This window comes from Etheostoma spectabile, chromosome 6 (assembly GCF_008692095.1).
Source record: "Etheostoma spectabile isolate EspeVRDwgs_2016 chromosome 6, UIUC_Espe_1.0, whole genome shotgun sequence".
Classification (NCBI taxonomy): domain Eukaryota; kingdom Metazoa; phylum Chordata; class Actinopteri; order Perciformes; family Percidae; genus Etheostoma; species Etheostoma spectabile.
The window spans coordinates 11,580,639-11,603,711 of NC_045738.1; the positions used below are offsets into that span (position 1 = coordinate 11,580,639).

The window sequence follows — 23,073 nt, forward strand, 5'->3', positions numbered from 1 at the left end:
CATCAGTCAGCTTATTTTCACTTCTGTGTGGTTTTCCATCTTATGATGTCCACCTTATGATTAAAAAATTAGTGCTGAGTTTTCAAAATCCTGTCTGGGAAAATACAGTAGTCAATATGGTTCATGTCTGTTTTTCACTGCATACAGAATCCCAGGCCTAGTTTGCGAGAAAGCGCAGGCATGAACAGCAAACCCACAAACAGCATGGGGTTTGCACAAGCCTACTACTTTCCAAGGTGCATGTTTCTTTTCAGATGTCTTCCGCGTTCTACAGTTTGCATCCTTGTGCTCTTGTTTTCGATGAGGTGAAGTACATGAGGATGAGGAAAGATTTTGATCTTCAATAACTTTCAAAATTGAGGTAGGTTTTAAAACTAGATAAAATAAATCAAGTTTTTATATTGTAAATGCAATTATTGGCTTTGATGTGACCATTCTGAATCCTTTTTTCTTTTCTTCCGAAACGTAGTCCAAACTACAAAACATAATGGCGGAAGAACCAATTTAATAATAAATATGTACATTAAACGCTTAATAATTGCTTAGTCCTCACTTCTCTAATTAATCTTTTGTAGAAGCTTAAGGAAGGAAGAATTATGTGTGTGACCAAGCCTTTAGTGGGATCTAATTTTAGGGATGAAAGATTTTTTATGATTTTTATTTGTAACTCTTGTTTAGTCATTGGGGTGGAATATATTGATAATGTCATATTAGACTTTTTAGATTCATTTCTAAAGTTTTCTATAGTATTAATTTGGATTGTAATTGTTCTGGCTATCCAAAAACGTGAATACAAAGATATGATTTGTAGCTTTAAAATGAGAAATTGTTTCAATAATTATTTTTAACTTGCTGAATTTACTTCTTAAAATGTTTAAAAACATAGATTTTATGAGATTTTTGTTTGCCGTATTAGTAAAGAGAAGTGTACAACAAAAGTATTACTTTTTAAACAAACTTCTTATTTCTGATGTACCATCGGATCCATATCTACAACAAACAAACTTCACATGCATCATTGAGCATGTTAATTAAATGCAAAAGAGCCAAAACATATGCTGACATTTTTCACAGTGACATTTGTTTCAGTTTTTATGCAAGTCTACGAAGCAAGTTTTAAATGTTTAATAGCAGAGGAAGGAAGTAGAGCGCTAGCTCGTGGTTAGGGATCACACAGGTTTTATGTAAAATGTTCATCTCAAACAGAAGCTGTGTGGTATTTCTAACCGGGAAATGTTTGCTTTCACACTCTAAACAACTGCATTCAATTTGTTTTTGTTCTTTCTACTTTTGTCTTTACTGAAATGTACACTTGTGTAATTGTACCCCATAGACCCAGAATTAAAAATGAAGACAATCGTGTGGTTTGGGTTTGGTGAGTAAAAATACTTTTACTAGGGTACATAAAGTTGTTGCAATGAGTAGATGCTGTTAGTTTGCTATTAGATGCCTTTATGTTTACAATACTCTCTTTACTCACTCTTTAACTTCAGATTTACTATATGCATCTCCAAGGCAATGTAACAAGAATATATTGCAATAGTATCAGTTTGTCCTTGTCTTAATACACAGACTTTGTGGTGTTCTCCTGTAAATATATCATACTAAGTTAGGGTGTGCAAAAAAATCGATTGACGCTCATCTTGCGATTCACACTCTACCAATTCTAAATCAATTCATAGAATTCCATAAATCAGTTTTTTGTTGTTGTATGTCTCCTGCAATCACATAGAAAAAGTAATTACATTTACATACTTTGAATCGTTTTTTGAATCGAGAATCGTTTTATAATTGAAAATAGATTTTGAGTTGAATCTTGAGCCTAAAAATCAATATTGAATCATGACATTTTCTGAATCGTGCACCCCTAATGCTAAGTGAAGTGTGCTTCATGAATGGGATCTCTCTTCTCTCTATTCAGTGCTGGGTGCACTCTCTGCTGCAGGCGAGGTGATCCTCAGAAAACCAGGGCAGAAGGCCACCTTCAAGTGTAGTGTCGATACATACACTCTAAGCCTGGAGTGGAATCGTGGAAATGACCTGATTATCAGAGTCAATGGGAAGACGGGCTTCACAGTCAGAGGTACAAACAGACTTTGCTTTCGTAAAGTTGACATTACCTACAGCACAACATATTGTTCCTAACACTTTTGCTTATTAACATGTATTTTTGGCTTCAGATCCTAAATATAAAGATAATTTAAAGTTGAGGGGTACCAGTCTGGAGATCTCTGGAGTGACGGAAGAAGATGCCGGAAAGTTCATTTGCACCGCAGATGGGAGAAGGAAAGAAAATACACTTCTTGTGGTCTCAGGTGTGCAGAAGTCCCTGAAAATGTTTTATTTGCAAATAATTCCTAGCATAATAGAGAGTGAATAGGGTTTGCCTACAACTAGGAATTTTGTATCCTATAAGAAAATTAAATAATGGTTCTGACTCTTCGAACAGTTTACTTGTCTGAATACTTTTGGCAAATGTACTGAACAGTTAAAGTAACTTTTGAAGAATTGACTTAATACAAATGTTATGCCTTTAATAAACACATACCCACACACACACACACACACATGTTACAAAGGGTGGGTATTCCAGCAATTTACTATTGCATCTTATATACTCAGAAATACAAGTGAGTATTATTATTACTATTATTATTATTAGTAGTAGTAGTATAGTACAAAGCTCCCTAGTCTACAACTATTTTCTCAAGTTGAGCAGCAGTTCTTATAATCAATAAACTGACCTTCATGTGTAAAATCAATGATGTGCCCCTTTACTTTCCTGATGTAATCCTTCAAATTTAGATGTTCCAGTCTTTAAAGCTGTGACCATAAGCAACAAGTCATACAATAAGGGATACGTATTAATTTATCTCTTCTTATTATGTCATGAGGATGTGTCACATTCCTAATGATCTGGATAGTCCTTTGTTCGGCATGGCCTCCCCTTTCTCTTTGTGATTCTCACCATTTACTCTTCCCCGTCTGTTGTCCTTCTCTGCGTCAGTCTCAGCCAGCCCTTCTAGTGAGCTCCAGCTGGGGAGTGAGGCTATGCTCCAGTGTCAAGTAAAAGGTCTGCACCCCCCCAACTCCCCAGTGCAGTGGAAGAGGCCAAATGGAGGTCCAAATTCAGAGTCACAGACGGTTCAACTCAAATCTGTAGCCCACTCTGATGAAGGGAACTGGCAGTGTACGTTCTCCTATGAAGGGGGGGAATACAGTGAGAGCCTAGAGGTCAAAGTTCAAGGTAGGACACTGGCTTTTGCCAGTCTTTGCATATGGTTTTACCCACAACAAAAGCTACCTGTGTGGCCACTGGCAAAAGCAAGTTGTGCTGTGTTTTTTCTTTTAGATCCTGTTCCTAAAACAACAGCACCATCCCCTTCAACAAGCTCAAAGGACGCCAGTAAGCCAACTTGCCCTAACTGTGCGTGCTGCTTGTGTTTGTTTGGTTAAATCCTCTATGTGCACATATTAACGAAAGTGATTCTTCACTGGATGTGTCATTGATTCCACCCTTTCTGCCATGATCTGTTTTCATGGCTTAACCAGGCTTTAATCCCCCTCCATCCACTGATGTTGTGCTGCTGGGCCTCAGCTGGTGGATGTGGGTTGCAGTTGGAGGAGGCTGCCTGGTTGTGATTCTCCTGATGGTCTTTGTCATTGTCTTGTGCAAGAGGATCAAAAGAAGGAAGGTAAGTCAAGACAACCAGCCACAAAATCTTCCTACACTCACTTGGAGATAGTCGGAAGAGGGATGCGTTACTGGGGCAAAAAAATGGACAGTATATACTGTATATTGGTATTTCTTTCTGCTGCAGAGAAAATTTCACCATAAGAGGAATGGCCGACAGCCGCTAAACCCCAAGACGTACTGCCAGTGTGACCGGTAAATGTTCTTAACTTGTTCTATCTCGTAAAAAAAACCTAAACTTTATCCCCTCTCTAGTAATCTCTGGTCACTTATCAAATGCTTTCTAATAGACCCTATTCACTTTATATTAATGACAGTTTGACCTTCATTTTCACTGCGCCTTTTACCAAGTGCTTCAGTATAGTGTTGTAATTAGTGTGAAAACTTCTCCTCTTTCCTTTCTTTATCGCAGCCCAGCAGCTGCAGCAAAACCGCAGCAAGGACGCAGGAAAGAGAAGCCATCAGCCCTCCCTTTGCAACCCCTGCTAGCGTGAGATGAAAGACTGATCCAAGAAAGGAAAGATAGTTGAAAAAAAGAAGAGAGTGAGGACGGGAAAGAGGAATAGATCAAGATAAAGAGAGAGCGAGTTAAAGAGAACCCCAGTGTGAATATGGAATGAATGTAAATGGGCTTTTGAATGCTTGAGATGAAATTTCCACCAAATATAACCAGTGTACTGAGTGCAAATAGGCTCCTCCACTGCGAGAGAAAACAGCAACAGTCTGTACTTTTTTTTTTTTTTTTACATTTATGCAGCATATTAACATGTTATGAATATCCTCAAATTACGCCATTGTCATCGAGTGTGCTTCCATCATAAATTTCATCTAGCTGATTTTGATGTTTTCTTTCTTGTAATTCTGTATATTTGACAGATGTATATGTAGAGGTTGTCTTTATTTCTGTAGGCTAAATGAAAAGACGATAGTTCTGTTTTGAAGTTTTGTCTTTTTTCCAATAAACTTTAAGGCTACCCTACTGCAAACTTTGCTACATCATTTCTATCCTCATTTTACAGACAGGGGAGGCTTCTATCAGTGAGATTAAACCACAAAAAGCTAAATATGTATTGTTTTTCTTTATAGAAGGCTAATTACTGATGGGATATACATTTAAAAGCTATTTCAAGAAACTATGCCAACCCAAGACTAAAAGAAGGTTTAAAGATTATAACTTTAATCTGGTTTGAAATAATATCAAACACTATCTTTACTCTCCTATACTCTTTAGAATGTTTTAAATGGTGTCTACATTTGTTTAGAAGCTCTGAATTCCCCACAACTGGTGCAGTTGTTGACATGCAGCTGTTGACACCAGTGCAGCGCGTCATGTAATGAAACACACAGTGAACACCTGTTTTAAACGGTAACACAAGACATACATACATACATATATACATACATACATATTTGTATGTATTTAAGAGTAAAAACATAATTGATGTCTTAAATGAGTTAAGGAATTCGTTTTTTTTTAACATAAAACTACTACACAAAACCTCTACATTATGCGTATGTGTGTGACTGTGTAATCCTCATCTTTGTAATACATTTAGTACATGGCAGAAAAGATGGGATCAATGTGGTGTCTGACTTCCTGTGTGTGTGTGTGTGTGTGTGTGTGTGTGTGTGTGTGTGTGTGAGAGAGAGAGAGAGTGAAAGAGCCACCTGCAATGCGTACAGTCTACCAAATGTCAGAGCTGAACTCATCGCTGCACTGAGAACATCACATGTAAGTACTTCTAAACATACTATATATATATAAACTCAGTAGTATAAACAGCTGATTTAAGGGATTTTCTTACAGAGGGAAGATGCATAAATCAGGATAGCAACATGTCTGTCTACAAATTGTTTCTACAAATACTGACAAACACTACCTGAGATGCACCTCATAGACAGAAGCTTCCCAGGACACATGTTTAAATCTCTCCGTCTTTCGATCCACATACTCATTGTTTTGTTTTGGCCTCAGTGTGATTTCAATAATTACAAGAAAGCAATGAGCCGGATTATCTCCATTGTTCTGGGTCAACGTCTCGTAATATTTAGCTCAAGGAAACATGAGTTGGATCGAGTAAAATATGCTGAAGGATTTGCTTGTTTCTTCACAAACCTTGAGTAACTTAAATGTATCAGCCTCAATGCAGGGATTTCACCATGAGAAGGTTTTTAAACTCACAAATCAAAAATGCCTAAAATAGAATTCTTTGTTACTCAGTTTGTTGAAGTGTAAAGTTCAAAACTTGTGCAATAACGTTGGCGACATTTAGTTGATTTTGCAACTGATGGGGGTGTCAAATGCAAGTGGAACACAAACTAATTGTTTTAGAAAAAAATCTCTGGAAAGATAAACCGTTTTAAACCCTGGAGATTTTGAATGTTAAACATATCTTAAAAATATCTTGTTCTTGTTAACTGTTGGTGTCAGCTGTTGCTAAGGGGTGCGTCTTTGTGGCCTTACAACTGGCCAACATGAAAGATTGTTGTGGCAACTTTGAAATACCAATTTATTTAAAACATTTAAACTTATTTTGTGTGTTTACATAAGCTGTTAACTGACATACTAAGTTTTTCTATTGGGGAAATTATACTGTATTTACATCATAAGTTATTTGTTGCAAATAACGTATTCTTCTGTTGAGCCAAGAGTAATCATTGACATTATAAAAGCGTTCACAAAATGGCTTTGAAACAGCCTTAAAAGAGAAACAGTAATGATATCTTGTTTTGTTCATGTATTTTGGGTCGTGTAAAGTGTCTGTAAAATATGTTTTATGGATCAAATGATTGCGATCCACACTATACCAGAACTGAACCCCTTTTCCGGTTCATTGTACTTCTCATTATGAATTAAGCATGTCAGAAGTGGATGACTGAACAAAAAGCTTTCAATAATGCCTTAAGAAATGTGATGTATACTGTAACATAACGTGTTCGCATGTGTACCTGTCGCAGTCCACATATGTGGCAATCAGCATATAAAAGCATAAAGTAACTCAACAATTCAACAGGGAGCACAAGAATCAAATTGTAAATGTTGGAAGCTCAATGCAGGAAAATATAATATATATAAAAACTTTTATCAAATCTAACACTAAAGACAAACTTAAATCAAATTTAGAGTCTGTTTGGTTGGCACGTTCCGTAACATAATGTCAAATGCTGTCATGTCTGGTTTGTCAAGTAATCTGAAATTAACCGGTTACTAAATGGCATTGTGTCATTTTTTAAAACAACTTTACACTCTGATAACTGATTAATTCAGTCCAAATCATAAATTTGGTGCTGGTATCTCTGAACAAAAGTCTGTTTGTTATCAACTTATGACTCACATGATTTGTTTCTTACTTTTGAACCATAAACACAGGAAATGTTGAAAGATAATATTAACCCAAACATTATTTAGAACATAACAAAATGGCTGATCTTACATAGTTGCAGAAGTACATATTATAATTCTACTGTTTACGTTGACACAGGGATACACCTGCTTGTGTAATGTAGCCAGAAGCCATAAGACTTGTTAAGAGACGCGGTATACCTTGCACATTTGCACATTTTGACATAATGTCTCTTTGTGGTGTTGGTCAGCTACGGATTGGCCATGCACCCTGCATGTTTAAACTTTTTTTCTTTACATTGCATTTTTTTGTGTTTTGGGATTGTTTTTATGTGTGTGAATGAATGGTTTGTGTGTCTTCGGGTTTGTTAATCCGCTTGCCAATTGCTCTTTCAGGGACGAATGAAGTATTTTGAATTGAACTAAACTGAATATAGTAAAAGCAAATACCCACTTTCTTACACTTTTTACCAAGGTGCATCAATGCTAATTACAGCATTATTAGTCACAAGAGAGATCTCCTATCCTTTTCCATGATAGTCCACACTGCATTCACTAACACTAACACTAGTCTAAACACCCACAAGTTTAGAAGATGTCACCTAGGAAGGCCTACATTATATAATACTGTGCTGTCAATGTGGACAACACCTTTGTGACTATTTTGTGACTATTTTGTTTTGTGTACACTTCTAAATTTTGTTTCAAAGAAGCTGGTTCAAGGTTTCTTGCAAACTGTCGGTACAGTCCATCTAGATTGAGAGTGATACATTTGTGTTGTGTTGACTCGTTGTTTTGGACACATTTGATTTGAAAGTTGACGCTGTGCTTTAATTTAAGAGAGTTCACATTATCTGTGTATGGAAAAGTAATGTGTTCAACACATGGTTCCACATGTTTAGTCAACCCAACATGTGTTTATATATTAATTACATTTTTTTTTCTTTTTCAAAACGACCTATCTACATAACAAACAACATAGATTTTCACATTCAGTATTTGGTTGCAGGTTGGCAGTCAGCAGGCCCTTGGTATTTTACCTGGTGGTGCTGACAGACTTGTACTGCCCTGTAATTGTTTGGGGGGGTTTTGCCATTAGTTTGGAAACAGAGGCGAACCGCTGCCAACCGAGGTGCAGCTGTATTTACTCTAGGTTGCTGGAGTGACTTTATTAACCTGTATTGCACAACAGATTGCACAATAACATAATCACACCCAGATGTTTTTTTTTTTCCAAACCCAGTGTGATGGAGGACAGAGACAAAATAATGGACTACATCATATTGAGTAAAAGAAAAAAAGTAATGTATTCTCTCTTAGAGCGGCGAGAAGCATGTCAACATTCATATTTAGTGCCTCGATGTGTACTTTTTGTTTCTTCTGTAGGCGATTACCAAGTTGTGTTTCCCTTACTTTGTCATGAAAATGTAACAATTATCTATGAGACAACAGGATTCCCTTTTCATGGCTATTACTCAGTTCTCAGTCTCGTTGTCTGTCATACACAAATGAACACACACACACACACACACTTACAAACACACACACACACACACACATACACACACACACACAAAGTGAAACTGAAATTTCCCCTCCCTCCCTCTTCTATTTCCATTTGGGTTATCATCCCATGTATCCAATACATGAGAAAACGTTGATATGCATTGTATAAAGTGTGTTTATTGTGAACACTAACATTAGTAGAACAAAGCCATGTAAACACCTGGTTCAAGTGTGTGTGTCATTTTCGTGTTGAATGCCAAACAGCATTTGTTGGCTGCTAAAAGAGGTGCAGCAATCAGCACATTGATATGTGATTGACCTGGGCTCATACTGCAGGAAGAAAGTGCACACTTGATTTTTAAATAATCCACCATCCTTACATTTTAAATAATCACTTAATAGGTGATTTCCCATTCTGTGAACTCCTCTAATGTTTAGCTTCAGTTCCACTAGGTTTCAGCTGTCAGTGCAGATTTGGATGAGTGAAGTTAGTGTTACACTGTGATCAATCTTTGACCAGTCTCCGTTTGAAATATGCATTTTCTAGTCTGTTGTTTATTTTGTAAAAGATTGGCAATCAAGTGATGCCTTCGTTGTTGATAATGTGTCCAAGCTTTGCAACATTATTTTTAAACCGATAAACATTAAGATGGTTCCCAGATGGCCAAGAGTAAAGTGCGTTGAACCAGGAAATGAATATAAAAATTGAAGTTGCTCTTATAAGGTAGATGTGTGCATCTGTGTATGTTGGACACTGAGCATTAAGTGGTTAGATAAAATACACTTTAACTTTCTGTGTTTATAATATTGTTGCTATGTGTGTATGTGAATTATATTTTCTGTTATTCCTATTTATGCGCCTCAGACTGTGCTTGTAACATAAGACACATTTTAGAGAAATCTAACTAAAAATCGTCTAATTCCTAATTTAGGTTGAAGCTACTGGATTGATGTAGCATGACAGTTTTTATGCAGCAGTTGTAGAATGTATTATAGTTGTATACAAATGTATTAGCTGCTGTTAGATAGCTAAGCTTCCCAGAGTGTAGCATTACAGGAGAGCAGTTGTCTATTTCGGAGTCTACATCTGTAACTGTTCTACGTCTTTACTTTAAGAGAGTGTGTTTCTTTTAGGGTAGTATTTTTGCCTTCATTTGATTGTTGACAGTGTAGAGATTGACAGAAAATGTGTTGCAAAATGCAACCAATGGTGGAATAAGCATTCAGATCATTTACTTGAGTAAAAGTACTAATATCACACTGTGAAAACACTCCTCTGCAAGTAAAAGTCCTTCATTTAGTTTTATCAGCCAAATGCACTTAAAGTACTTAAAATGTTCCCTGTCAGTGTTTTAGTATTCTACCTGATGTTTCTGGGTTAATATTACTGCTGCATTAATATGTATGTTGCACTTTACTGCTTTAGATGTTTAAGGTTGTGCTGATTCTAAGTACTTTGTTGTTGGGTAGTTTAATTTACAGCAGTCCATCATAATCTATAAGATCATCAAATGTTTGCAGCGTCGCTGTCCTGTTGGAACCACGTATCTCTAAAAAGTCAACATTTCATTAGAAAAATAGCCCTGTTTTATCTTTTTGTGACGATTTCCAACTAAACCAAGAAAGTATTAAATGAGTTAATTCAACTTAAGAAGTAGAACATTTTTCATGAACGCATAAAGAAGCACTTCATCATCCAGTTCATCACACTCATTAAAGAGTATCATACTTGCCTCAGGGATGTAGTGGAGTAGATGAAGAAAGTAGCATAAAAGGGAAAGTAATGCCTCAAATTTCCTTAAGTACAGTATTATGTAGTAGTATGTAGTATGTATTTACATTTCACCCCTGCAACAAATGTCCATGGTTTGAATTGAACTGAGGACGATGTGTTTGCGTTATGAGACTTAACCGTTAATCCAGAGATCCTCAACAGGGGGTCCGGGCCCCCTAGGGGGGGGCCTCCAAATTGTTGTCAATTTTTGAAAAGTCTTTTTCAAAAACATTACAATGTCTAAACATATTTCCAACATATCATTAGCAAATAAAAATCCCTACTGATGCTAGGCTTGCTGGCCTATAGTCACTGAGATAGCCATCCAAAGATATAGTTAATCATAAGGATTTACTGTGCCACATGGATGTGTAACATTAAAAGATGATTTATACAATCTTGCCGACAATTATTATTTTAATTGCTAAGTATAGGCACAAACATGTGTACATATAATGCATATATATATATCTACATTTTTCTTTAATATCATACTCAACATACAGTATAATGCTCTACTAAATATAGTTAACCTGAATTTACTATAATGCATCCGAAAAGAAACGTTCATTAATGCTATGACATTGGAAGTTGGGGGTGGGTTAGCAGGGAAGCTATTTTAAGATGTAGATTTATTGTCCAGAGGGATAGCTCTTTTCCCAGCCAGTACACAGAAACATGCAGATATATTTATTGAGCAATATTGTATTTCTGACATCAGGGTTTACTTTTTCTTCATCAGACTTCTTAGAGCAACCCTCGCTTCCACACGCAAGTTCACCTCTTAATAGAGAGAACAAATACTGACAGTAATGTGGATAATTGAATGTTTACAGGATGATAGTCACAAAAACCGCAGAAATAGTTATTGTTGCATGCAGTTATGTAGGTGCTGTGGGAAGGTACATCATATTTTCCATGGTATAATCAACATCATCATTAAACTTCAGCAAATCAGCATTATGTTAATGACAACTTTACTGTAACAGTATGCTTTATCATGAACCGTGTGCGTCTCTTACGAGCCATGATGCAGGTTTCGGATTGACAAATATAATTCTGCTTGGTTTGAATTTCTTAGGTATATCACACAAACATGACTTTACATTACAGCAACATGACAGTCCTGCTTGTTTTTTAACCTAAGTTCATCTAAGATATCCATTTTTCCATTCTGATGAAATGATCATGCAGCAGCCTACAAACAATACAGTAACACCCAAAAATAACAATCAATGTGTACTAATGATGGAGACGCAGTGGTGAGTGGGAGCGACATGTAGTGTTTCACAACTGAAGTTTCAAAGAAGTTTGAATGAAGTTCCCCCTCATGACGAAACAGACAAACTGTTTTCAGTCCTTGAGCAGAATGTCACTTGTTTCTGATTCTCAACCTCTTTTCCACTGACATTTTGTTTATTTCTGAAACGTTCACCAAAGTCACATACAGTATAATCTTGGTACCTTCCTGTCTATGCAGGGCTTCAGACATCCTCCAGTATTTCAGCTGCCTGCCTCAGTTGAATCACACACCATTCGTCTACCTTGAAACGGTTATAAAACACACAAAAAACAGGTTGCATGGTGAGGGAAATCCTCTGTAGGAGTGAATGGAGGATGAGGAAGCAAAGAGATATATATGAAATAAGTGAATCACCCTTCATTCTTGCTTGTGGCCCACACTTTTAGTCTTTTTCTCTTTCAGTAATGAAACGATGTGGTCTACACTGTTAGGTGTGTGACTAATGAGGGAGTCCTCACTTTCAGGTGTTTTCCATCAAAAACACAGTTAGAAAACAGATATGTATCCACTGAGAGAGTGTTGAATTTTAACCTATTCTTTGTGACACATTAATGTCTAGATGTTCTGTAAAAGAAGACTCATTTATACGCCAGGCCCTAGAAGTAAAGGTTTCTCAATGGCGGCCATAACTTGAAGGTATTTATTTTAAAGAGCAAACAAAAGGCTTGTTTCATTTTGAGCTCTGAGGGAACAGAAGCAGGTGTGAGCCCTTCATGAAGGCAGTACAGAGGCAGGCACACAAACCTCAGAGAGACACATGAGACGTGTACGAGATGTTTGTTTTGTCCTTGTTGTGGTGAGTGTTTCTTTACCACCTCAGCAGTGTGTTTCTGCAGCTCCAGGCCCTTAATGATCCCTGTAGCTCTCATTAGTTAGCTTGGCCTCAGACGGATCAATTCATTATTACCATTATATAATTTCTATTTTGTCAAAAGGCCTAAAAACCAATGTATCAATGTGCAGGGTACAAGAAAACACTGTATTCAAACGCTTCTTTTACACCTTCGAGCTATCTTTATTGTATTGTTCCCTTATATTTGACCCAATGAAGTCTGAAATTAAACAAAAGTGCCTGATTTGCAAACTTTAGGTTAGGTTTTAGGTATTAATTGACAGATTTTTAAGCGGTTACCAAGTTTCGCTGTAAAGAAACAAAGAAAAAGAAACTTGTGACAACTTTGGCGGCCGTTCCAGTTTCATTTACAGTCCTTTACCTTTTACAAAAAACCTCGCGATTGGTTTGAAATGTATAAATATTAATTAAAGAACATTTTCTTCTTAGTATTTAACTCCTGTAAGGATGCCACATGAGCTCAGTTATGAAGCAGCATTGTAACAGTAACAATCTTTGCAGTTGTGTGCATTACTTTAGTAAGTACCACAATAAGCTGTTAGAGACAAACTCAACAACGGACAGAGATCCACAGATGTTACATTACTGTTGAATTGAGTGCAGACGAGACTACAGCAGGTTAGAAGTGGCGATAAGCAAAAGCAGATGTTTGGCTCCCGCACAGGTGTACGTTTACCAAAAGATTACAAGAACCACTTGTCATGCAGAGTGTAACCTGAACTTTACACTGGATGACTGACAATGGATTTTCTTCACATCAATACAATAGTGAATGAAATGTGAAATGAAAAACTGGCTAAACAAGACCATGGGCCTGTATACTTTTAACTGAATCACGTAGCAAATCTCTGTCATCAAAATATAGATACGAAGAAATAATAATTTCTCCTCAATGGGTTCACGGTGCACCAGTCCAACAGGAACAGCACAACATGATGTAAATGAGTGCAGGGCTGTATGTAATTAGTATTTATTTAGAGACAAATGAAACCTGCGCTTTACATTTCCATGTTTGTTAAATCCCTGCGCAGGCTCCTCTCATTCGCTTTGTTAATTCTGACCATCTTGTAAATTATCAGTGAATATTTTTTCATCATGAATCAGAGCGGAAAACGAGAATTAGATTAGATGAAGGCCTTTAGGGAAAACTGTTTAGCTCTTCGACCTGCGTGGACCGGTTGGCGGGATCTTGTTCAGACTCAATGCGGATGAGAGTTTGTTTGAATTTTAATTCCAGTGAAATTCTTTCTACAACCAAATATTTAAACTGACATGCTGAATTATAAGAAACTGTGTCTAAAATGATGCACATAAACTTTGGTGCTGCCAAAATACCGTGTCTTGCATTTGAACTTTGTACTCCAATGTTATATCATTGTTGTAACAAGCAGATACAAATTAGACATGTCAAACAGTAATCAACTTATAAAACATCAAAGTTACTTAAGGGGGGATTTAAGTAATAAATTGTGGGAATTTTTATGTTTCTTTGGTTAATGTTCAGTATTTTTACATACGCAAGAGCAGTTCCACCATTTTTACCTGAAACATCATGATCGAGACTTTAACATTGTCAGACGAGACGAATTGCCTGGGTGATTTACTCCACTCCCCTTCTCTCTCCAAAAAGAATATCACTACATTTTAAACGGTTTAACACGTCATTAAGTTTTAATCAGTATTAGTTAAACAGTTTAATGTATTTTATGTGGTCCAATCAGTTAAGTTGTATGCTTGCCCTTACTTAAATTTGCAATAAAATGTGTAATCACTGCATTTAAAGTATACGTAGTCGCAATAGAATTTATTTCTTCATTAAGGTGGTAATTAATCAGGCAAAGTGTGTTTAATATCTTTAAAGGTTCTCATAGGTTGCTCTAGTCAACAAAATTGGTCCAGTGCCTCCTGAACAGGGGTGAACCGGGATCTAACACACCATAATATACTAAACTCACACTCTACATACCCAGTGAGACAATATCCCCGACAACTTTTCATTTTTCCTCACAGCACTTTATCTGTCTGTTTTTTCAAAGAACTGTTTCATTTTTACTGTTCATCTATCAGCTGTTGTGAAGATTGGTCAAGCAGTTCATGGCTTGAATTCTGACAAACTAATTATGTATCTAAATCAGTACAGTTATATGACCAGGGGAAAATCAACCGAGCAATTATTATAAATTAGGCCGTAAGCTGACCATGTGCTAGTTAGAACACGCTAAAGATAGATAATGAGTCCATGGAGACCCTTCACAAATGTTCTGTTATCAGACAAGCAGCAACTCAAATAACTGTTTTATCCAATTAAAATTACTTGTTTAATTTATCTGTTGGAAAGATTAAAAAGTAAAAAGCAACAAAGAAGACCAGGAAGAGATTAGAATGTACTGATAAAATATGGCACCACCACACTGTCCAAATCCTTTTTACATTATTATGCAGGGTACGCATTTTCATCTTAAACAACACACTTAGTGATTAGTTCAAACTGTCTTAAATTAGTTTTAAAAAAAAACATAGGGATGAGACGTCTTCCTCTGTAACAACCAATCAAAGGTCAGTGTTCTGATTTTGGGTTTGATTGATGACTGTGTGCTTTGTTTCCAGACCAATCATTGAGGAGGGAGGTGCAACGCCACTTTAAAAGAGAGTTTGTTTGATAAATATTCAACATTTCCACCCAACTCCGGATCACTGAACTCAGAGGGACACCTAGCACTCAACAACAGATGTGAGTATATTGTAATTTAAATGTAGTTTTAGCTAAATATTTATATAAACATATATCATTTTTCAAATATAAAGACATATAGTGCTGTTTACACAAATATCCGTGTTGAGTGTTTTCTCTTACCTGATGCTACTTTTAAATTATAAACTTGTTTCACCTGCACGCCCCACAGGGCCGACAGGTAACACTTATGTATTCCTCTAATTACAACTACAAAGAAGCTACAACATACAATATTAAACATAAAAATCCTCAACAACAAACGTTATAAATATAGAGTTTTTGATAAAACTGTCACTGCACTTCAAATAATTTACAATTTTCTTCGGTTGTTTTTGTTGTATTTAGTCTTTCTTGCTTAATGCTTTGTTGGAATTCATAAAGCACTTGGCGCTATTATGAACTGCCGCTATGTACGTAATTTACAGATTATATAGAAACGTTTGATTCACAAGGACATTTCATACTAGTCAGTTTAATTGATGAGGACCTTAAAACACAATGTGACAATCTGAGCGTACTGTAAACATGTTGAGATACCATTAATTTGTGTACCACTGCTTTTTCAGTCCAACAATTTTGTTTCCTTAACATGCATACATTATATCCCTGTGTAATTCATTAAGAAGAAAAAATTAGAAAAAAAGGCTCAGCCCAAAACAAGAATTTAAATAGTAACAATTAGACACACTTCAATCAATAAATAACACTGTAATCCTGCCTGTCTTTTCCCTCTTTCTGCTCGCTCCCCCCCGACCCTCCCCCCTTCATCTCTGCTTGTTGTTGAAGCTTCATCCTGACTGCAGATATGATCGTTGTGGTTTGCACAACTTTGTACGTCACTCTGTCTCTTCTTCTCCCCTTTTTCTAATTTTCTTACAAACTCTGATCTCAGTTCAAATAAATAATGCAAAGCTATTTATTTTCTATCTATCTTCATATGTTTACAGATCTTGATTTGTTTAGAGATACATTGGCGACATACATTAACCATTTGCTTTGAGACACACCACACAAATCAGATTTTAATCTTTAATGTTGCTTTTCCCGAGGTTGTTGGCCTACATAACATTTTCAACCCATAAACAGAATTGTATCAATGTGTTGGGATTAGTGTCACTTTAAGAAATTTGAAATATTCATCCTAATTTTTTCATGTAGAGCAACATGATGATATGTAGCAAAGGTCCCTGGCCGGATACAAACCAGAGACCAGGGTGCTCTACAAGCCTTTGAGGATATGCGTTGTTGCAAAGCATTGTTGTAATAGGTTAAGAGGGAACAAATACTCCAATGGAAAATAATTAGCATAATAAGTAATAGTTGCAAGTATCTTGTAAATATATCTCATGTTGGACTCAAGCCTATTATTTTCTTATTCTTATTATGCAATGATTTGTAATTTTTGCCCAATACAAATCCGAAACCACCACTCCTCATGTCTACTCACCTATTTCTACAGTATTATTTATTTTAGTCTTCCAGCAAAACACCTAATAAATATTAATGAGCAGTGTTCCGCATTTGTTTTTGATGTCAAAATTAAATCTTGACAAATAAAACTTCAATCTCAGTCTCTGGTGCTCACGTTTGGCCTTAAGCGGGACTCAGTTAAGACCTAACAGCTTCATCGTCATCATAGGAAACTGTCTGGCCTGTGTGGTTACGTTCACAGTCCGTCCATAAAGTTAGACTTTCAAGGGTGTCCAAATGGCTTAGTTGGTAGATTGTAATGCAGTGGTCAAAGATTCGACTCCAGCCTGTGGCTGTTTGCTGCGTGTTGTTACCACTTTCATTTCGTCAGCTGTCCTGTCAAAAATAAAGGCTGGAAATGCCCAAAAAATTATCTTCAATGAAAAAGGTAGGCTTTTATTTAAGTTTCTTTGAATTAAATGGTTTAATTTATAAATAAATTAAATGTCTCAACTAATATTTTATTTTAAAGGGTTTAATCAATATAAAAGAAACAACAAAAGTCTTTGAAAAGATGTTTTTGTGCACAATCACACACTGTACACACTAGAGAGAACCAAATCAAATGCAAAGGGAGAAAGACAGAAAGATAAGGGGAGGAGACAGGGAGAGAGAAGAGGGAAACATTTACTTTTAAACCACAGTCTAGGTGTGCTGCTGGTGGTGTGGTCTCTTTTCTTCTCTCTGTTTAAGCGTGGAGAGATCCGTCTTTCGTGGAACAGGGGAGGAAGAGAGGGGGTGTGAGAGGCAGAGAGGGAGGGTTGGGATAAGAATCTGCACCTTAACTAAATCAAGGCCCACCACAACCCATCTTAAGCTCAATGTCTCATCTATATTTCTTCTCATCCAAAAACCCACCACAGGCCGCCTACTCTCAGCTCTCTCAACTCTTTTTCTTTTATCTTCTCAAATCTTTTCAAATCTAAGACCACCACAAACCCCTCTTTGCTTCCTGCTGAATAATGTCTCCTTGCAGCAAAAGTTGATATACATACAAAATATATGATGAAGTGGGGATGTCTCTACAACATTCGTTTACTAAAATACTACTTTTTGAATATTTTATTGCGATCTTTCAATAATTTTGTTCAACACTCTGCCCACTCCTTTTCCCACCATACACATATTTTTATCTATTTTTTATCTCCAGTGCCCGACAACCCCAACAATATAAATTATAATTGAAATTGTGACTGCTGAAAATGTATTGCAACTTGGATGACTATTAGGTTTTTAGATATTGTATGAGAGAGTTATAGTTGTTTGGACTGAGCCAGGATGTTATAGAGCATAGCTTGAACTTAAAAAAGCTAAATGACAACATTTTTCACCTCAGTACATATATATAGATATATGTATAGATATATATATATATATATAGATATATGTACATCTATATATATCTATATATATATATAGATATATATGTATGTAATTTGGAAAAAGATAAAGTCTGACCATATCTAGCAGGTAACATTGTAAAAAGACGTATTAATGCTTTGGTCTTGGCCATTGCAGTGCTTATTAAACTGGACTAGAAATCAAGAAACATCTGTCAAAGAGCAGATCACATGCCCTATTAGCAGTTTACATCTGCTCCTTGTTTCTTTTAATGAATTTAAACATTCAATCACTAGTTCTATTTCATTTTTATGTAATGTAATGTTCATGTAAAGGACATTTGGCTGCAATGTGTGTGAAAGCTGCTATACATAATGTTTTTGTTACCAGTAATTTTTTTTATTAACTTTTTTTCAGTGAATGAAAAACTTAATTCAATCCGTCCTTCTCCTCGCTGTGCTTATGTCAACAAAAGGTAAGATGCACTGCTTGCAGATGATTCATTTATTAGGGACTGTCTGGTTTTATGAACGTGTGCAGTAACATCTTTCTCACTCCGTAAGGGGCACAAGAGTTGACATATTATGCCCAGGTGGGAGAGACGGTTACCCTAAAGCCTCCAGGGGTTCATTCACAAAAATATGTGTACTGGTACTTTGATGGCATTGAACTTGCCTGGCGCAATAACATGGGACGTACGTGGACCAATCAAGGTGAACAGTGCATTGAGCCATTCACAGATATGATAACACGTTTTTACCACCAACAGTTGAAACAAATAAAGGTACTTTTGACAATAACAACCATTTCATTCTGGCCTTGCAGAATCACCCTGGAAAGACAGGTTGTCCTTGTCTGACGACTCACTTATTATCAAAAACCTCCAACAAGAAGACTTCGGGACATTTCAATACGAATGGAAAGGACTTGGTGAATCTTTCGTAAAAAAATATAAACTACTCAAACTCACTGGTAAGAGTAAGAATAAGGTGTCATAAGTCATGACACATTCACTCGGATACATTTTCATTTAAAAGAACATTTATACTTTTTTACAATACTACTGTTGTTTTCAACATAATTTATGGGTTGTTTTGGTAAAACCTAGTGTATGCTTTTTATAAAATGCATTGTTTGAATGTTTTCATGTTTCAACCTGAGTGCTGTTGGTTTAACTTGTCAAGCTATACAACCTTTTGGTTTTTCTAAACCTAATGGATGAATTCTATAAAAAATACAGTAGTCAAGCCAAACAACACTTTTCCTTACTTTACACTTACTTCTTTATGTTTTACATGTTTTAATCTAACTGTTGCTGCATTTCTATTTGTTAAACCATATTTACTTAATGGAAATGTGCAGCTAAATAGAAGTTACAATACTGAATTATCTACAATGTTAAGAAAAAAACAAACCTCTAATTATTTTCATCATTTCCATTCCTAGTGAGTGTGAACCCAACTGCTCCTCTGCTGCCTGGAGAAAACTTTGCTCTGTCCTGCAATGCAGAAACTGATGGACACAAAAAGCCAGAGATACACTGGCTGAATCCCCAAGGAGTTAAAACAAGTGGTGAACAACTCCTTATGAGAGCCACAAGCCAAGACAATGGCCATTGGACTTGTGTTGTGACAAAAGAACAGGAGAATATAGCCAAAGTTTTCGTTACGGTTATTGGTGAGTTACTGTATACAACCATGTACACATTAGTTTTACAGTAGTGTACCCTCATCTTAAAGATAACGTTGCCATTATTTCTCTTTTCCTCCTCATATAGACCTTTCCCCAGCTCCTTTAAGTCCTCAGTACACGTCTAAATCCCGGGTTCTCACCATCCCCTGTTCCCTTCCTTCTTACATCTCTTGGGAACAAATCAAAGCTAAGGACATCCAGGAGGTGTACTGGCAATTCATCCCTGAACCAGGCTCGAGTCCACAGACGCTGTTCTCCCTCTCTCTGGAAGATCCACTGACCTGGCCGGCAGGACCAAGCAGAGGACGGCATACTGTAAAAGACCCTAAAAACAAAAATCTGTCTTTGACTATAAATCAAGTAAGGGAAGAAGACAGAGGAAATTATGTATGCGCCCTGGTGTTTAAAAATGGTGTGTCTCTGAACAGGACTGTACACGTGGAGGTGCTGCAAAGTAAGTCAAAACAAATTGCATTGTGTGAGCTAAGCTCTGTTTTGCAGTCACAGCCGCCATGTGAAATTGTGTTTGCTTGTTCTTTTGTTATCGTGGAGTCCCAATTTATTTTCTTGAATTCCCGTTTCTTTTTTTCTTCTTAATTGTCATTCATGACAAGTTAGAGATCGTCATTTCTTTGCCTTCTCTCTGCCTCTGCTCTGTTGTACCGTGCAAGTGTTTTTATCTCCGTGCTGCAGAGTTTATTTGGAAGTGTCCCTGGTGTGACATATTTCTAATTAAATGACTAATACACTTGTAGTAAAACGAGCATTCCCTCTAACAGAAGAGTGTGATAACACAAGGAATTTTAATTGGACTCTGTGTTCAAAGGATTTACGTCGTGAGACTACAATTTCTTAGTTTTATCTAAGCATTTATTTAGCAAGCAATCCAAGGCCCAAAGATGTTAAATTTATTACAATAGATGTTTTAAGAAACAAGCAAGTATTCACATTTGAGGGGTTGAAGCCAGAGATAGAATTTCAAAATTATTTGTTCAATAAATCAACAACTGTCAACATAGTTGCAAATTGTTTTTTTCTCTCCATCAGCTGGTCGAATAGTTATTCTTTCAGCATTAACTTTTTTTTTTTTTTTTATGTGGCTCAATATATCATTACTGACTATGCTGGGTTTTTTTTCTTTTTATTTGATTTAAGTGTGTTGTTAATGCTATGTGCAGTGTGGTTTTGCTGCTATGTGCTTTGTTTCTGTTTTTATTTTTAACAAAACAAGTTCCCTTCAATTTGGCAAGTTTTCCTAGCACATTGCAGTAACAGCAGCTCAGTTGGATTCAGATAATCAAATGTAGAAGAAAGAAGAACACAATATGTTCCCAGGCTATTAAAGTTTCTTATGAATTTCATATTTTTTTCTGTCTTTCTCTCTGCTCTTCATCCATTCTCTCTCAACAGTCACCTCCTCCCCAGGAACAGAGTTGATCTCTGGCCAGCAGCTCAACCTGACTTGCAGTCTTGGCCATCCGCTGCCCTCTGACCTGCGGCTAAATTGGTTCCCACCTAAGCAATCGTTCCTGTCATCTTCATCTCTGGGATCTGACGGTCACCCCACCCATCTCACCATCCCGGAAGTGGGGACAGGAGATGGTGGAAAGTGGAGGTGTGCTCTGCGGCGGAACAACACAGAGCTGACGTCGGCTGAGATTACTCTGAAGATTGGTGAGCGCAGGAAGTGAGAGGAGAGCAGGAAATATGATTTGGGCATGACCCTGTGGCCACAATCTCTTTTACGGCAGAAACTTGGTTTTACGTGATGTGTACTGTATACTGTTTGATGCCTGTCTGTCTCTGCTGTACACAGAACCCAAACTGAGTGTGTGGATGCTGGTGGTCATATGCAGTGTCGCAGTCATCTTAATCCTTCTCATCCTCATTTTCATCCTCTACCAACGCAGACAAGTACAGTTAAACCATTACTCTTCCTTTCTGTTCCATTACACAGGATTGAGTGTGACATTAACTTATCTCTCTTTCACTCTTTCTCTCTCTCTCTCTGTCTCTCTCATATATGTACTGTGTGTATATATGTGTATACAATACTGTATATATACTATATGTTTTTCTTTCTCTATGTCATTCTCTCTCTCTGTGGCGGACATTAGCGGAAGATGAGGCACCTCGGGCGTCGATTCTGCCAATGCGAAACGTACGTAACAACCATTTCCTGGACTCATGAAATGTCTCCAAACACACATCCAGCAATGAAATGTAAAAAAACACTTTTAGCCATAAGGTGTTTTATGAAGATACAAACAATAATAAATTAAACATCTTGCTTTGTGTAGGTCTGTGTCTCTTTATATAGCTCAAAAAGAAACCTGTGACATTTTATATTTCAGCCCCAAGTCCAAAGGATTCTACAGAACATAATATGTACCACAAAGACGTTTTCAAGAGGACATCCCAACCAATTGAATTTCTGTCCAGATAAGATGTATATTTCTATCATGTCTGAAACTCCACTGTGTTTTTTGAGGGTCTGAACATTTTAGCATCTTACGGACTTTTCCATTTCACAGAATTGCTCTATGTTCAATTTAATTATCATTTTAACATTATTGTTTCTGATAATTGCTGTTAATAATTGTTAATGTTATACCCTTCTTCGTTTACATTGTTTCTATAGATTTTTCTTGATATGTAATGTATTTGGTATTATGCTCTAAAATACTGCACTGATAGGCTGGTTACTTGCTTTTATAAATATTCACAAATATATTATTTTTAATTCAAATGTTGATACTAAATACACAAATGTGGACACTTCATTAGTTAAATCAAAACTGGACCTTTTTGTCATACATTTTTTTTTATTTTTGTAGATGAATGTAAAGACATTGGCCACTGAAATTTTCCAATAAAGTATCAATATCTTTCATAATTGCGTGTTGGTCCTGAGGGGTGTGTTGGGGCTCACTAGAGCTGGATGGGGTCCATCTGACAGATTCGGGGTACAGGAAGGTACAGGAGACACTGTACCAGATTTGCATGTAGCTGTCCACCATCACACCTTCTCCATCCAACCCACCGGATAAGTTGTTATCTGACTTGGATTTCTACATGTTCCAAAATCTACACAGTGGGCAGACAGAAGAAATCAGTGTGCGCTTATTCGAAGTCAGACTTTTGCTTGCTTCACCTGACTCAAAAAGTGAATCTCTTTAGGGGGCAGGTGCATTACATAGCAAAGTTTGCAGGGGTAATACATAAATTAATAGTTCCTGCCTATTGATGATCACCCTTAAATACAATTTAATTAACTTCAATTACAACCACAACCAAATACCCATGGCACGTTTTCATAGCAAGTGAATTTATATGCTCTACATGTTATATTTAGAAGCTAAG

General features: G+C 36.6%; 2 protein-coding genes across 3 annotated transcripts; both read left to right on the forward strand.

The window, feature by feature from the left end:
- The first annotated feature begins 102 nt into the window (after positions 1 to 102).
- Positions 103 to 4,671, forward strand: cd4-2.2 (CD4-2 molecule, tandem duplicate 2). 2 transcript variants are annotated; one of them, XM_032518790.1, is made up of 9 exons: positions 103 to 361; positions 1,334 to 1,375; positions 1,922 to 2,083; positions 2,181 to 2,315; positions 3,008 to 3,247; positions 3,353 to 3,427; positions 3,553 to 3,695; positions 3,822 to 3,889; positions 4,107 to 4,671. In XM_032518790.1, the coding sequence occupies exons 2-9, from the start codon at positions 1,348 to 1,350 to the stop codon at positions 4,186 to 4,188; spliced, it is 933 nt and encodes a 310-aa protein (XP_032374681.1). In that variant the 5' UTR covers positions 103 to 361; positions 1,334 to 1,347; the 3' UTR covers positions 4,189 to 4,671. The 2 variants fall into 2 exon arrangements, with proteins under 2 accessions (XP_032374681.1, XP_032374682.1); XM_032518791.1 differs by having other exon boundaries at positions 3,353 to 3,406.
- Positions 4,672 to 5,329: 658 nt separating this feature from the next.
- cd4-1 (CD4-1 molecule) lies at positions 5,330 to 22,606 on the forward strand. The gene is made up of 11 exons (XM_032518736.1): positions 5,330 to 5,426; positions 15,081 to 15,204; positions 18,436 to 18,493; positions 18,582 to 18,731; positions 18,844 to 18,990; positions 19,465 to 19,695; positions 19,796 to 20,164; positions 21,121 to 21,384; positions 21,527 to 21,624; positions 21,828 to 21,871; positions 22,065 to 22,606. Exons 3-11 carry the CDS (start codon positions 18,439 to 18,441, stop codon positions 22,093 to 22,095), a joined length of 1,389 nt encoding a protein of 462 aa, XP_032374627.1. The 5' UTR covers positions 5,330 to 5,426; positions 15,081 to 15,204; positions 18,436 to 18,438; the 3' UTR covers positions 22,096 to 22,606.
- Positions 22,607 to 23,073: the final 467 nt, after the last annotated feature.